At 32.9% G+C, this 14788-nt stretch overlaps 1 protein-coding gene across 1 annotated transcript in view; it reads right to left on the bottom strand.

Moving 5' to 3' along the window:
- The window catches only part of LOC134265474 (rho guanine nucleotide exchange factor 17-like), a 36552-nt gene that overhangs the window by 1224 nt on the left and 20540 nt on the right, over positions 1-14788 (bottom strand). The window contains exons 3-22 of the mRNA XM_062747679.1: positions 13134-13211; positions 11424-11603; positions 10739-10855; positions 9518-9610; positions 6810-6977; positions 6537-6586; positions 5834-5935; positions 5387-5475; positions 5075-5187; positions 4723-4838; positions 3941-4032; positions 3650-3723; positions 3266-3471; positions 2761-3011; positions 2352-2517; positions 2028-2114; positions 1754-1821; positions 1300-1448; positions 654-828; positions 75-248 (exon numbers count right to left, since the gene is read on the bottom strand). Coding sequence (XP_062603663.1) covers positions 75-248; positions 654-828; positions 1300-1448; positions 1754-1821; positions 2028-2114; positions 2352-2517; positions 2761-3011; positions 3266-3471; positions 3650-3723; positions 3941-4032; positions 4723-4838; positions 5075-5187; positions 5387-5475; positions 5834-5935; positions 6537-6586; positions 6810-6977; positions 9518-9610; positions 10739-10855; positions 11424-11603; positions 13134-13211 — 2548 coding nt within the window. The remainder of the gene's footprint in view (positions 1-74; positions 249-653; positions 829-1299; positions 1449-1753; positions 1822-2027; positions 2115-2351; positions 2518-2760; positions 3012-3265; positions 3472-3649; positions 3724-3940; positions 4033-4722; positions 4839-5074; positions 5188-5386; positions 5476-5833; positions 5936-6536; positions 6587-6809; positions 6978-9517; positions 9611-10738; positions 10856-11423; positions 11604-13133; positions 13212-14788) is intronic.

Here is a 14788-nt window from a genome sequence, read left to right as displayed (position 1 = left end):
CATCTCAAAAATCAAAGAAAATAGAAATAGTGATAAATTTTTTGAACCATTTTATAAAATGAATCACCACTGACCTGTGACAGTGGGGGCTGGGATTGACCCCCTGGTGGTGGTGGAGGTGATACGAGGCATGGTAATGGTCAGTATCACCCCAGCACTCGTCCCCACCCACAATAGATCCTTACACACCATCAGAGCTGTGATCCGAAGACAGGCAGCTTTATGTTGTCGTATTATGTCATCAGCAGCTGGTAAAGAGGAAAATACATTATCAGTGTGCAAGCTACCAGTACATACTGTAAATATACCTTTTTTATGGGGTCATTATTCAATCTATGTAATTACAATCAGCTCTATTCACATGAAGAAAAATCTGGCAGATTTCTTGGGTTTTATTGTACGTCTTAGATGCACTTTTAGTACACTGGAACAAATTTCACTACTTGCGACTGCACGACCATTTTATTATGAAATAGCTGTTAGCACTCACTCTGAAATGTTTTAGATCAATCCCTATATTAGATTTACATTAAAAATGTTTACAAGATTGTTTAAAAGATATTCATGGTACTTGTACTCAAGTTTTTGGGTCAGTGCTCTATTTAAACTGAAACATTAATTAAAATGTATGAGAAGATAATTACAGTACTTACATTGAAGTTTTTGAGCCACTGCTTGGGCTATACTAACTTCTAGGAGGAATTCATAGGAAGTGGCATGATACAGGAGGAGCTTGGAGCTCTGTTGAGTGGCCATCCATACTCCCTGTCCTGAACACACTAAACATTGAATGCATCGGTCTGAATCCGAGGTCGCCTGGAAAGATGTCTACAAAACAAGGAACCATTAAATACCAAAACCAATTCAAGTCCTGAATACAATAAACAACACTGAATACAGCACTCTGAATCTGAGGTCGCATGGAAAGAAACAACAAACCATTAAAAACTCGAATATACGAAATGAATTCCGATATTTATTAAATGTTATCATTTCAAATATATTTCTCGATATTCAGCATTTAAAGTGAAAATATTCCTAATTTAACAAAATAAATATCTATCAATCATTAAAGATTTCAAGGAAATTTAGTGGTGAAAAAATCTTTCAGAAGGGAAAGGTGACTTAGAGTGCAATGTGGCATATATGTTCCTGTGACAGATTTTGATATGAATCTTTCATGTGTTATCCCATGTCAATTAAAGTAAACTTTTTTTTCAAAGTATCCATATAGTTCATATTGCAAATTTATTTCATATTTGATTTATATGATGCATATTTATCTCCGTTTTCCTTTACCTCTGTACTTAATGTGAGGGGGTTGATGACTTTCATAACATTTTGACAGCCGCACCATAATTTACCGGCAACAGCTAGCATCTTATTTATAGGACTCTGGGCCGTCCCAATACTTCTGGTATATGGATTCTCTGCATCCCATATTCCTTCTGAAAATAATTAACTTTGTTACCTTGAAATCTCAGACAGCCCATGGATCATAACAACTTTTTAAAATCTTGTTTATTTTCAAATGTGAAAATTTGAATTAATGGCTCAAAAAGATGCTTGCATGTTGACAAATTATACCCTTGAAATTCTTCAATTTTATCTTTCAATTTTTACTCCAGAATGTGAATTGCATTATCATTTTTGCCCAGAGGAAATTCCTTATAAACCTATTAAAGGGAGATTACTCTAGTTAACAGTTTTAAATTTGATCTTATCAATAACAATTTACACAACATATGCTTACCACTGTCTCTCTTATACACGATTAAATCTCCATTAGCTAAGGAAGCAAATACCTTGTTGTCTAAATATCTGAAAATAGATTTTTAAAACTTGTAAACAAGTGATAAAACTGTCAAATTAAACATGCAACACTGCTGTTGGGGTTTAAAAATAACTTGTAAAATAAGCATTAAAATGCAGTATTTACATAGGAGATTGTTTTAATTGTGCAGTCATCTGTTTATACATGCATGTGCATGTTTATTTCAAAAGATAAAAATAGTTATGTAACTTACACTATACAATAAACTGGTGATTCATGATGTATTTTTAATTTATTCTTTGTTGTTTTAATATTATCTGTACACTGGAATACATGGATGCTGGAAAAGAAAAAAAAATTGTTTTAAAAATGCATACAAAAAAGTTACATTTAAAAACTGAAAAGCCATTTTTATTTTCTTTCTTGAGGAATATTTTATGCAAGAAAAGCAAGTGAGCATTATATAAGAATTTTAAATTCATTTCTTTTAAATTACTTTGATAGTTAAAATACCATTGAAAAGACCTATATTGTAGAGCCTTAGCTGTAAAATCTTGGAATAATAAATGTCACATACCATCCATCCTCAGTTCCCAACCACATGGTGCTTTTAAGTGAGTCCTGAATCCAGCTACCTGCTATTATAGGATCAGGATTACTGCTAACTGGATCTGGATTAGGAGTAACTGGTTCAGGAGTAGGAGCAGGGAGGTCTGCAGGAGGTGGGATTTTCCCTTCCTCATCTAGAAGTACAAATTGGAATATTTGTAATCTTACTTTTATTTGAGAATAAAAGAACAATAAATTAAACAGATAAGCAGATTGAAAGGGTTTATCTACACATTACTTTAAATCCCCCCTTTAATTTCAATGTTCAATGAACTTTTAAATTTAGGAAATTGCAGATACATGTACATGGAGGATAAACCAAACAAGCAATTTTCAGAAAAATTTAACCTTGGTTTGACCAGAAATACATGTCTTACCATCAACAGACATAGGGTCCTCATTGTTTTCGTTCATACTGGGGAAGGGCGTCTCTGTCTCCTCGTCGCTGGACTCGGACTCAGAACTGGACTTCTCCTCGGCGGACTTCTCCTCTTCCTCCTCCTCTGTCCCGTCCTCCGTGCCCTCCTCAGCATCGTCTATACTGATCTGAGGACTGTCCTCCGACACGCTCGGTATCACAGGATGCTGGGCGATCACAGGGTGCTGGTGCTTCTTACCACTGCTCTTCCTGGTGGTGAAGCAGAAAAAAATGAATTAAAAATTTTTCTTTTGTTTCACCCATTTAATTATGATGGATGACCATCAATGAATGAAAAGTTACCACTGAAGCTTAATTTTGTGACTGAAAAAAAAAGAAGCTTAAACCCAATTTTCTATATACAACTTCTACTATCAACATAGTTCAATAGAACAGAACCCTAATTTGCATAACTACCATTCAACATCTCTACACAAAGACCAACAAAATTCTTCAACCTTTACCTGCGAAAGCTTCCGCTGTACGCCGGGACGGCACATATACAGAGAATTCTGGCATTACAGCCGGGGACGGGAGTGTTGAGCGTGACGATTGGCTCTGGCTGTAAGCTCAGGAGACACATATGCCCTACATATCCATCACTGTTACATACCCACACCTCGCGGTAACCTGAGTTGTTCACCCCATCAATAGGAGCAGCACAGGAAAACTGTGAAGTAAAAGTAGGTCAAGGTCAAACATAAGATGTCAACAAATTGTCATGTGAGGTCAAGGTCTTATGATGTGTCACCAATTTATCAAGAGAAGCTCAAGAAAACTTGAGAAATTAAGCAATTTTTATACAGGAAAAACTAACACATTTCTAACTTCTGAGTATTTAATTTTACCTGCATTCCTGCTCTGGTCTTTGTGATGGGTAATGGTGTCAAAAATTCTGGAGCTCTCTTATCAAACATCTGAGCTGTAAGACAAAAGACAAAACTGAGAGAACTTGAAATAAAACCATTAATAGGACCAAAAATAAAAGTACAAGTGCACTTTTAAATCATTTATACGACTTTCAATGTCAGGTTATATTTGGAATGTTTGTAAACATCAACAGTATTATACATGACATTAATTAAACTGTAGCAATAAAAAGGCTATATGGGGATTCCACCGACTGCTGACCTACTAACCTAGTTTCTGTTTAGCTTCACTGACAGCAACCTCCCATGCTATCCTCTTTTCTCCAGAACTGAACATTATTTCTAATGGGTAAATAGCTTCTCTGTAAAAAAAAGAAACAATTTTCAGTTTGCTTATTAATCAAACCAGAGAAAGAAGTAGGATTGATTTGCCTTAATTGACTTTTTGTCCCAGAATTTCAAGACCATTGGAGAATGTTATTGAGAAATTATATCCTGGAGGAGAGAACACAAGATTTTTTTCATCAAACCATCTCCTTTATGTTCAGATGTGAAATCCTTTAAATATGTGACAAATAATTGTTCACTGATCCAACTTAATCCAAAAATGAAGACATTTTATGGTTATATAAGTTTCTGATTCAAAAGTATAAAGTACATGTATATCTCTCTATATATATATATTTGTGTGTTTGCCTCAGACATAAAAAAATCATAAACTATGAACATCATAAAAGCAACACTAGTGTGTGTGTGAAAATATTCACATATTTTAATATAAAAATTATGTACAAATTGGCCATTTAACATGTAATCACTTCAAGTTCAATACATATCTGTTTTAAAGGCCAAAATGGATAGCCTACAAGTTTTCAATATTTTGGCTGTATATACAGTCATCAGGACAGATGTCAATGTACCCAGTGCATTATTTTCTATCAATAAACACTTAATGATAAAAGTGTTGCACCCTATGCATACATGCACCTGTAGAAAATTGCTTTGTTATTCATATTATTCTGATATTGCCTCCATATCATTTATGTACTTACTGTGTTGTGACTAGAATATCCACTTTATTAGACTCGGCAGTTGGATTGCGCAACATGGCTTCTGATAGTTGCTTATTTAATGTTGATAACATATCTTTGACAATTTCTTCAAGACTCTGCAATTTAGACAAATTACATTAAATTCACCTCTAATGTCAAAATATTTCTTAAGAATTGTTTTGTGAAAAACATAATAACAAACTGATACATTTTCTTTTAAACCAATATGCTACAGCTAATGAAACAAGTCACTCATATAATTTCTGAATTTTTAAGATTGAGGTCAAAATAAGCTAAAAAGGGTCAAGGACAAAGTGCTTATGGGTCAAGGACAAATATTAAAATATCTTACAGAATGAGGGCAATTAAGGCGATTAGTGAGATCACTGATTTCATTCAGAAAACCAATGTCCTCCTCCAGCTGCTCTGGGTCCACTAGGTTCCTCCGGGACAGGTTTGTGGGACCTAAAATAAAAACATGGGTCAGAATTTTTGTTTTCTACTTTTAATTTTCCTTTGACTTGAATTTGTAACACACTTTTTAACATATGTTTCAACTTACAAAGCTGAACAAAATTATATGAAGACAACAGTAAATGAGCATAAGCATTTGTAATTTAATTTGTAATTCAGTGAAATATTTCATTCCTATTCATGTACTTACTTTTAACAATTTCTACAGCATCCAGGCCGACTTTCAGCCATACTTTATGTTTAATATTCTCTGTAAAGTCTTGGCCAGTAGTGGATTTTCTAAGATAAAAAAAAAAAATTTCAATTTTATTTTAAATCTTATTAAACAAACATCTCTCTATTAAAATGCATTTTCTAGTTTTCTAGTCTAGAATTTCTAAGACTCATAACACAAGCCCATTAATGTGTATTGGTTTTGATTTATATTACAGGAGTGCAATAATACTTTAATAGCCTTCTGACTGTTACATCATCAAAGATTAAGCCAATAATCTACAGATTGCCAGATTTCAAAAGACAGCTTTTAAAAATTACAACATAGATCACTCTTGAGGAGCCCGGCAATGATGCCACGATAAGGTGGGCCATTGTTTCTGGGGTAGGGTGCCACTTTCCAGGGAGCCACTTGAGTACTTACAAGATAATGGATTTGCGTGTGACAGGCCCACTCCGCCTCTTGAGACTACTTATAATAATGAGATCAGAGAAAGTCCATATACACCACTGGTCTTTTTTACTCTGTAAGAAAAAAAAATTGGGGTTACAATTGTCACAACATGGAGATAAAAGAACCTTTAACAGGTACCCTTAATGGTATTAAAGAGCCATTTAGACCTTTAAATCTATTTATAGACTTTGTGTGTACATTTTACGCTATACTCTGTTTCAACTTTCCTGTGGAATGGAAATCAGAAAATTATCATAAATACTTCAAATTTTAAGAAAACATTTTTCTTTAAATTTCTAATTGCGCCTTTTCTCATATACAAGATATTTATTTTCTAGATTCCTTTTTACTGATTTTTTTTATTCCAAATTTAATCCTTTCAAAATCTAATTCAAATCAAAACATACATTTAGTCAAATTAAATCTTTGGACTAATTATTTTAAAATTACTTTATTTCTGAATTCTTCACTTAAGATTTAAATAAATGAAAACAACTTAGATAAAAAACAAAATTCTTTAACTTTTTATTGGGAACAACTTCAATGCAATCTACTTACCATTATGTGAACCATGTCATGCCTTATGTATCAAGAATTACACAGCCACAGAATTGCAAAAGAAAGAGTTTTTAAGTAAGAAGAATCATTATTACCAATTACCTAATGTGTATCCATTATTTGAACCATGTCATGCCTTATGTACTGTCTATCTGGCACAGCCAGCTATAAAAGCAAAAAAAAAATTTATTTAATCCTTCAGTTTGATATGTTTGTAACTGACAGTCTATGGAAATATATCTGGTTGATAAAACTAATATATGGCATAGCAAAAATTTTATTTAAAAAATTGCACATTTATCAGTAAAACTTCCCAAAATATAAAACTTATCATAAATGATCCCTTATTACTTATATTTATCAGTAACAATGACTGAATATTACTTACATCAGTAATCAGTAAGAGTTCCAGCCTCTTCAGTGTGGCTTGTTGATCCTCCTCGTGTTGACTTTCGTTGACCGTACCCAGTTTGATGGCAAAGTCATGCATCACTTTCTCTGCTTCCTTCAACAGAGGAAAGTCTGGGTGTCCGGGAGGGGTGTGTTCGATTAATCTCTGCAATGAAGGATAACATTTTTAGTCCCCATTTAATGAGTTTTCTCTGCAGTACTAATGCTAATGGGCAAAAAGTGAATACTTTTTTACTGATCGATTACCCCCATAAGTATAGCATCATCCCTCAGTAGTTGATGTATGTTTCATAATCAGTTAAAAAATTTAAAATCACATGTTAAAATTTAACAAACGAGTCAAGAAAAACTGAAAATCCAGTGTTTTTCATACAAGCTTAAACTGCAATGATTCAAATTTTGAAAGACATTGCATGAAAATGCATGACCATTTCCCAAAATCCTAAATATGAGTTCTTTTATAAACGTACATTATACACATGTATCTTAAAATATGCTCTTCAGAAATAATTTGGCTACTTTAATTTTTCAAAGACATTTTTAAAAAATCTAATTTTTACTCATATTAGAATGCTTGACAATGCAGAAACATTATGGTAGCTAGAAATCTGTTTTCCTAATAGTTAAACATTCTTTGACCACCAAAAAAATTCCCGTTGAACGACCTTCTCAGTAAAAACAACAAATCAGTCAGAATTGCTCTTTGGCAAGACAGAAAAGAATGATCGTACGAATATCATCCAAAAATGCTGTTGGCAGACTTTATCAAAATATATTAATTTCATCTTGAAAACTCTTTTGATAAATCAAAGCCCCAGTAATGGATATGCAATGCAGGTAGTAATAAAATCTAAGTCAACAAACATAAAATGAACATACATCTTATCAATAATTCGTTTTTCCTGTATATACTCATTCCTGATCAGTAAAAAGAATATAAATTTCGAAATTCCTTATCTTTCATTTTTAAAGAAAGTCTTGCAAAAATGCCCGATGCTCATCGTAGGCCTTCGCTCTTCTTTAAAAAAAAATCGGTGGCACAGTTTTCCGATCCAATTCTTCAAGACATTCATCCATCACATGCAGAAGTACAAGCAGTAATTAATATTTCAACACAAATTATGAACGAGAACTAAATATACACACCCTATGTATCATCATCAGCTTCAACAAATTGTATAGCCGAGACTTTTTTTAGGGGTCTTATCGTGGAAAATCTAAACAGAATCTTGCTCCTACTTAGCCATGAAGAAGAAAAAAACATGAAGTTGTAGCATCAGTGGGGGCCTAGCTAATATTTTTCTGTTTTATAAACGATTCTCCATCTTGTGCTAGAAGTCAGATGTTTAGAGTGATAAAGGAAAATAAAAACAACTAACAGAATAATATCTCTCTACATTGTATCTCTTGGGTATATTACAAAGGGGGGAAGCTTTGTACAAAAAAAAAATGATCCAATATAATGGAAGTAGTCCATGGACTTTAAAGCTCACCTGAACACTATTCAGGTATCGAGTTGATTAAAATGCCTTCAACATTTCTGCAAATATTTCAGCCTTTACTGTGTCTGACTTTTATAAAAATATGAAAAACATAGACACTAATTCCAGAATATTTAAACAAAACTGACAACCCTAAAAAGTATCTGGCAAACTATAATTTGAACAGCTTTTAAAGATTTACAAAACATACAAAAATCATTATTAACATTTTGAAAATCCTATTCAGCTTGAAAAAAAAATCATGTAACTAGAAATAAAAGAATTTAACCACAAGTTTCTGAAATCTTCACTTTTTGACTTATCTACTGTAAGCTATTAGCACTATAAAATTAATCGATTATGATATGTGAAATTTTTTATCTTTTTTTTTTTCATCTTAATGCATGAATCACATCTGTACCAGACTGCAGTTCCTGTCTTAACTGATAAATAACCAAAACATTGCAAAGACTCATCATCATTAAATAAAAATTTTAAAAGTTTATAAAAAAGAAAATCAAATAAAAGTGGGTCATACACCAGGGTATGACACAGGAATCACAACTTTATAAATGTTTTAAGATGGTTCTTGTTTTCTCACTGATAAAAATACACATGCCAGCTTCCTCATCAGAAAGAAAAAAAAAAGAAATTGGTTTTCAGTGATAAGATGGCCTTGACCTTTTGAGCAGCATAACTTTCAGTACGGAAGGAAAGAGGAATTTTGTGAGTGCGATATCCAAAAGAGATTATACAATTTGATGCTGCATAAAGGTGAAAAATGACAGAATTCCAGCAATAAACTGGAATAAGAATTTATTTTGAAGATAGTACGAATATACAAAAGCAAACTTACAGTGCTATAAATATATTTTTCATATCTAAAAAAGATATGTCTTTAGATACTTGTATCTCACTTCAGTTAATCAACATACGAGGTCTGGAAAACTTGCATGTAAAAGTAGTTCATATCTAGGAATTCTTTGTACATGTCTAACAATTAGGTGTGCATACTTGTTCAAGAAGTTCCTATCTTTAGGAATTCTTTGTATGAGTCTAACAATTATATAGCCCATGCTTAAATGAAAATAGTTCATAAGCAGGAATTCTTTGTATGGGTCAAACAATGAGGTCTGCTTACTGTAAAAAGTAGTTCCAACCTAAGAATTCTTTGTAAAGGTCTTAAAAATAACTTGGTACTTACTTGTAAAAGTAGTTCATATCTAGGAATTCTTTGTATAGGTCTAACAATTAGGTCCTTCATTGACAATTTGTTCCCACTTTCTTTGTGACATTGCTGCAGAAAATAAAAATAATTGAAATTCATTTTTTTCCTCCAAATTGATGATGCAATTAAAAAACTGTAAGACAAATGTTTGTTTTCATACAACTCTACAGGTCTAATGTCAGATCAAACTTCTTTTTTCCCATCAAAGAAGAATTTCAGCATTTTGTGGTACATGTACAGCATACTTATATTCCTAACTTGATCAAAAATTTTTAAAAAATCATTGTTTTGTGACCAAGAGACTACCATTTTGTCAATGCCAATTCTAAATATACAAAATAACATTGCTCATTTTATAAATACCAGACATAACTGACAGTAAAATTGATAATATTCCCCCAAGAAACCCATTGTCAACCGAGGAAAAGTCGAGGTTGTCAATGGTTTTCAAGGGGGGTGAATATTTTCAACATTACCCTCAGCTACATGCAATAAACATTATATCTTAAACTGAATGTTTTATATATAAAAAAAAATAATGGTAAAACATGTATGAGTACATTTCACTTTGGAAGAAACAAATCTTTATTCTGGGGTCTTATCGGACTCCAGTTTTACTCCAGACATTATGTAAAATTTCTCTAATCAGTTGACAGAATTTGATGTAAAACCTATCTATCTGTATTGCCCACTGATTGTTGCTGTTGCTTCCAATAAGCTTCCAGGATATGCCATATCTTCATAATGAATATTTCACACTTCTTATCTACCTGACCTTGACCTCTCACACACATAAAGCTGATACAGGTTTTATGGCTACAGAGGGGGAAGCCAAAGAAATGATGGGAAAATGTTCTTACATAAAAATTTTAACATTCCTTCAAGAAGATCAACAAACATTCGGATCTTAAACTTATTTGAAATTTTAGGCATTTCAAACACTTCAAAACTTGGTGACATTAAATATATGCTCTCCACATGACCATTAAAATTCTTTCAGTTTCTTCACAAACATAAACAATGTACTAGTGCATGATTACAAAAATAAATCCTTATTTATTAGTATCAATGACCTTGAACTTGTTAAGCTCTAACAACACAAAACTTGTAAAACTATAATACATTCATGTATTACACATATATACATGTGAGTATAAATATAAAATTCTACTTCAAACATCATTTTAGATTTCATACCTCAATAAATTTTTGAACAGAGGATTTGGTTGTCAAGGCATTTTCAATGACTTTTCCCGATGTTTTATAATTCTCCACAAATGAAAGATAGCAGTCAATCACTGTTTGCTTGGAAAACTGAAAAATCAAATCAAATCTGTTAGTTTGTAGTTAAAGAAAGTTGTAAATGATGAATATCATATCCATATGTACAATGGATAAAAAAAACAATACTTGCTACAAACATAAAATTGAAAGCCTGATTTGAAATTTTTTGAAACTGATTGTGGTAGATATTTCACTGCCCATACCGTTGTTTAGAAACTAGGGCAAATATTACACTACTCATAGTCCAGAAACTGGCTGTAGCAGACATTACTTTGCCAACAGTTCAGAAACTGACTTACTATGGCAGAAATTACTTTGCCCATACTTCAGAAATTTTACTTACTTTGGCAGATAATACATTGCCCACAGATAAGAAACTGACATTCTGTGGCAGATATTCACTTTGCCAATATATCAGAAACTGACTCATTGTGTCGCACATAACATTGCCCATAGTTCAGAATCTTACTTTGGCAGATATAACATTGCCCATAATTCAGAAACTGATTTATTGTGGCAGATATAACATTGACCATAGTTCAGAAACTGACTCACTGTGGCAGATATAACTTTGCCCATAGATCAGAAACTGACTTACTGTGGCAGATATAACGTTGCCCATGGTGCTGGTTTCGGAGTCCCAGTTGGTCCAGACCCGGTCCAGAGCGTTTCTGTACACGGTGTGGTGCATGAGGATTTCTGGAATCATGTAGAAGATGTTGTCCACAAGGTTTTCGTCCACACTGCTGCAGGAAGTTTTCAGTGGAAGCATGTATTTCTACAACCAAAAATAAGGGTTACATTTAGTTTGAAGGTACAATTTGCCTTCAGTTTTGGTTAAATGTACCTGATAATACATACATGTTAAAATTATCCTTCAATTTCATCTTACATGTTTGGCATTAGCACTCACTCAAATGATAGCAGTGCTTTTTGCATTCAAGTACATGTACTAATAGTTGACCTACATAGAGAGACCTTGACTAATCCGAAACTACTTGACCTCCATGTCTGAGGCCTTGACATTTTGGGATTTCTTTAATCTTTTATAAAAATGCATTTAATAAGAAGAGCATGGAAAACACTGTTTTACAGGTAAACACTTATAATTAATACCCACAAGTACCCCCATTGCATCGACTTGAAAAGGCTTTTATGGGTTGACATAACTTTTTTTCATTGTTTACCCACTCTGACAACATATAACCTCTTGTAACCCCCCAGATATAATGATTTACAGGTCAACAAATCTGGGTGCAGTATGGCAGATTGGAACTCAATATTCCCTTATCAGATAGCAACAGACTTCCACAACGACTCACAGGTGTGATTCCTTCTCTCATCATTCAGTTATTGCCCACACAAAATTTATTAGAAATATTTGTATAAAAACAATCTCTAGTCTACACTGTTAATTATCACCTCTGTCTTAAAGTACAAACTAATGTCAAATGTAATTAAAAATTATACAAACTAATTACATAATTATGTTATGTCTGATATAAGGGCAATTAAAATATGCACTCCTTGTTGTTCTTTACATTATTGTTGATTAATTCTACATATTGTCTTTAATTTAGCATTTTTTTTTGGGGGGGGGGGGGGGAGGGGGGGTTAGTTTATCAAAATAAAAAATGTTTTTTGCTAGAGTTTTGGTTTGACTTTGATTATCACATTAGTTTTAATTGTCAACTGGTCTTTCTGAAGGAATTTTTTAATAACCCCACTCTTCAATAAGTGTGATGTGTGTCTGGTTGACAAGGGGTGTTTCCTTCTCCTAGGCACCTAATCCTACCTCTGGAATTTCCAGTGGTCTATTTATATGCCCTATTCCAAGTATATTTATTGCAGATTTTTTTTTAGATCGACCACATTTCATTATCTTCTATTTTTTCATCCTTATTATCTCCCTTTTGATTTGAAATCTTTGCCCTTCATTTGAAAAAAATAAGTTGAATTTTTTCTCTTTCTTGTGATGCTTTTAGCTTTTGCAATAAAACTTTATAGTAGTACTCTCTACAGCCCCAGCTGCCCTTCTTAAAGTGTCTTAAGCCTTCCTTCCCACCTACTACCCTGCCCCTCCCCTAGATCTGCACATACTCTTCTTTTTTCCTAAAGAGGGGGAAAGATTCTCTGAATAAGCTTTTTCCATTCTCCATCTACTATTTTCTATGTTCTGTACACTGTGCAATCTCTCTTCAACAAAATTAGTGTTCAAGTGCAATTAAAGACCAGGGTTCACTGTATAGTAAAATGGCTACTAGTACTGACATCAGCTTTGAAATGGTTAGTACACTGTAGTACTCACATCTTTGAGGACAGTGAGGGCATCTACATATTCCTGTTCATTTTTACACAGCTCCTCCACGATGTGGTACCGCTTGTCCTACAAAACAAGTTTACAATGATAACAAAATGAAAGTTATTGAAATTATACAGTAGAACCTGGTTATACAAAAATATTGTTGACCACATGAAGTAATCAACCATGGTAAAAAAATTCGTTCAGATAAATGATTACATAACCAACTTCTTTCTATTTATCACACATTTACTTGTACTGAAAATGAGAATACGTACTTTTATGCAAACATGTTTAGACTATGTTAGTAAACAACCCAAAGAGAAAATCAGATCATGTAAGATATTGCACTTTACTGCATACTTTGTTTTAAAAAGAAAATATTCTGTTTTCTAGAGCTTTACACTTGTTTTTTTTTTTAAAGACAGATGCTTGGAAACTTATGAACTAAATTTTCATGAAAAATATTCAAATACAATTTAATTTTCAAAGACAGTTTCAATGCTAAATGAAAAATATATACAAATCTTGTTTCTAATCAGCTTGCTTTTAAATCTCATGTAACCAATCTTGAGCATATATTTTTAGCTCATTTTGATTTTTAATTGGTGTTGATCTAGAAATCAATTCATACAAACATAGAGGATTTATCATTTGATAAGTGTAAGTACACATACTCATTTCCTAAACAAACATTCCAGCGTAGAGGGAATATTACTTTCTATAATGTATTCGAAATACTGTTCGACTATGCAATAGAAAAATTCTGTTTGATGTTATATTTTAACAAAAATAAACATTTGATCGCCCTGTCATCTCAACAGATTACTAGATGATAAAAGATAAGTGTTTTCTATCCCCCCTTCTCTTTATTGTTAATCCTGAACAGAAGCTTTTTAACTCTTAAACACAGACGTTTTGAGTTTCACGTCAACAATACACAAGAATTTCCTGATATAGCTTTTTAATGGTTACATAGACATGTTATTAACTGAATTATCAGGCTCATACAAGGGTATAATGCCTATTATTCAACAACTGTATTATGCATCAACTGCAAAAGTAACTCCTTCTTAAGAAATCTGCAAACATACATATTAGGAATGTTATCAAATGTACTGTTTTTTTTTATTTTCAAACAAACAAAATCCACACTATAAATTTTAACCAAGGTTGAAATGAGATACTTGTTCACCAAAGATTTAGTACTTTCCAGCCCTAATAAACATAAAAATTTTGCAAAATAAAACAAACTTGTATCTGATGAACAGTTCAAGATAAACAAAATATCAGAGGGCAATAGTCTTTGCAAACAATACATCACCTAGAAAATTATCTTTCTAGGAACCACATCACTGCATAATTCACATATCTGGACACCCCCAGATAGAAAAGGTCAATTCTATAAATGCAGTCAAAATGATGTACCTGCCAAATTTAATAACCCCCAAGACTTGTCTGCCATGCTGAATCCTTGATCACAACATGCTACCATCTTGTTGGATGCAGCTGTTTGTGCATCAATTAGCATTCATAGAGGAGTGTCAGAGCTGTGTATTGCCTGTTAGCAGTTTCTGGGGGGGATGTCATAAAGAATATGGCCACAAAGGGTGAAGGTCAATGGCTTTCTATACTTAATCAGGATACACATTGCCTAATCG

The sequence above is a fragment of the Saccostrea cucullata genome, unplaced genomic scaffold (genome assembly GCF_032062105.1).
Source record: "Saccostrea cucullata isolate Sc308-1 unplaced genomic scaffold, CSIRO_AGI_Scuc_v1 ctg569, whole genome shotgun sequence".
Taxonomy (NCBI): Eukaryota; Metazoa; Mollusca; class Bivalvia; order Ostreida; family Ostreidae; genus Saccostrea; species Saccostrea cuccullata.
Note: the sequence above shows the minus strand (reverse complement) of the source record. Positions and strands in the feature narration are given on the sequence as shown.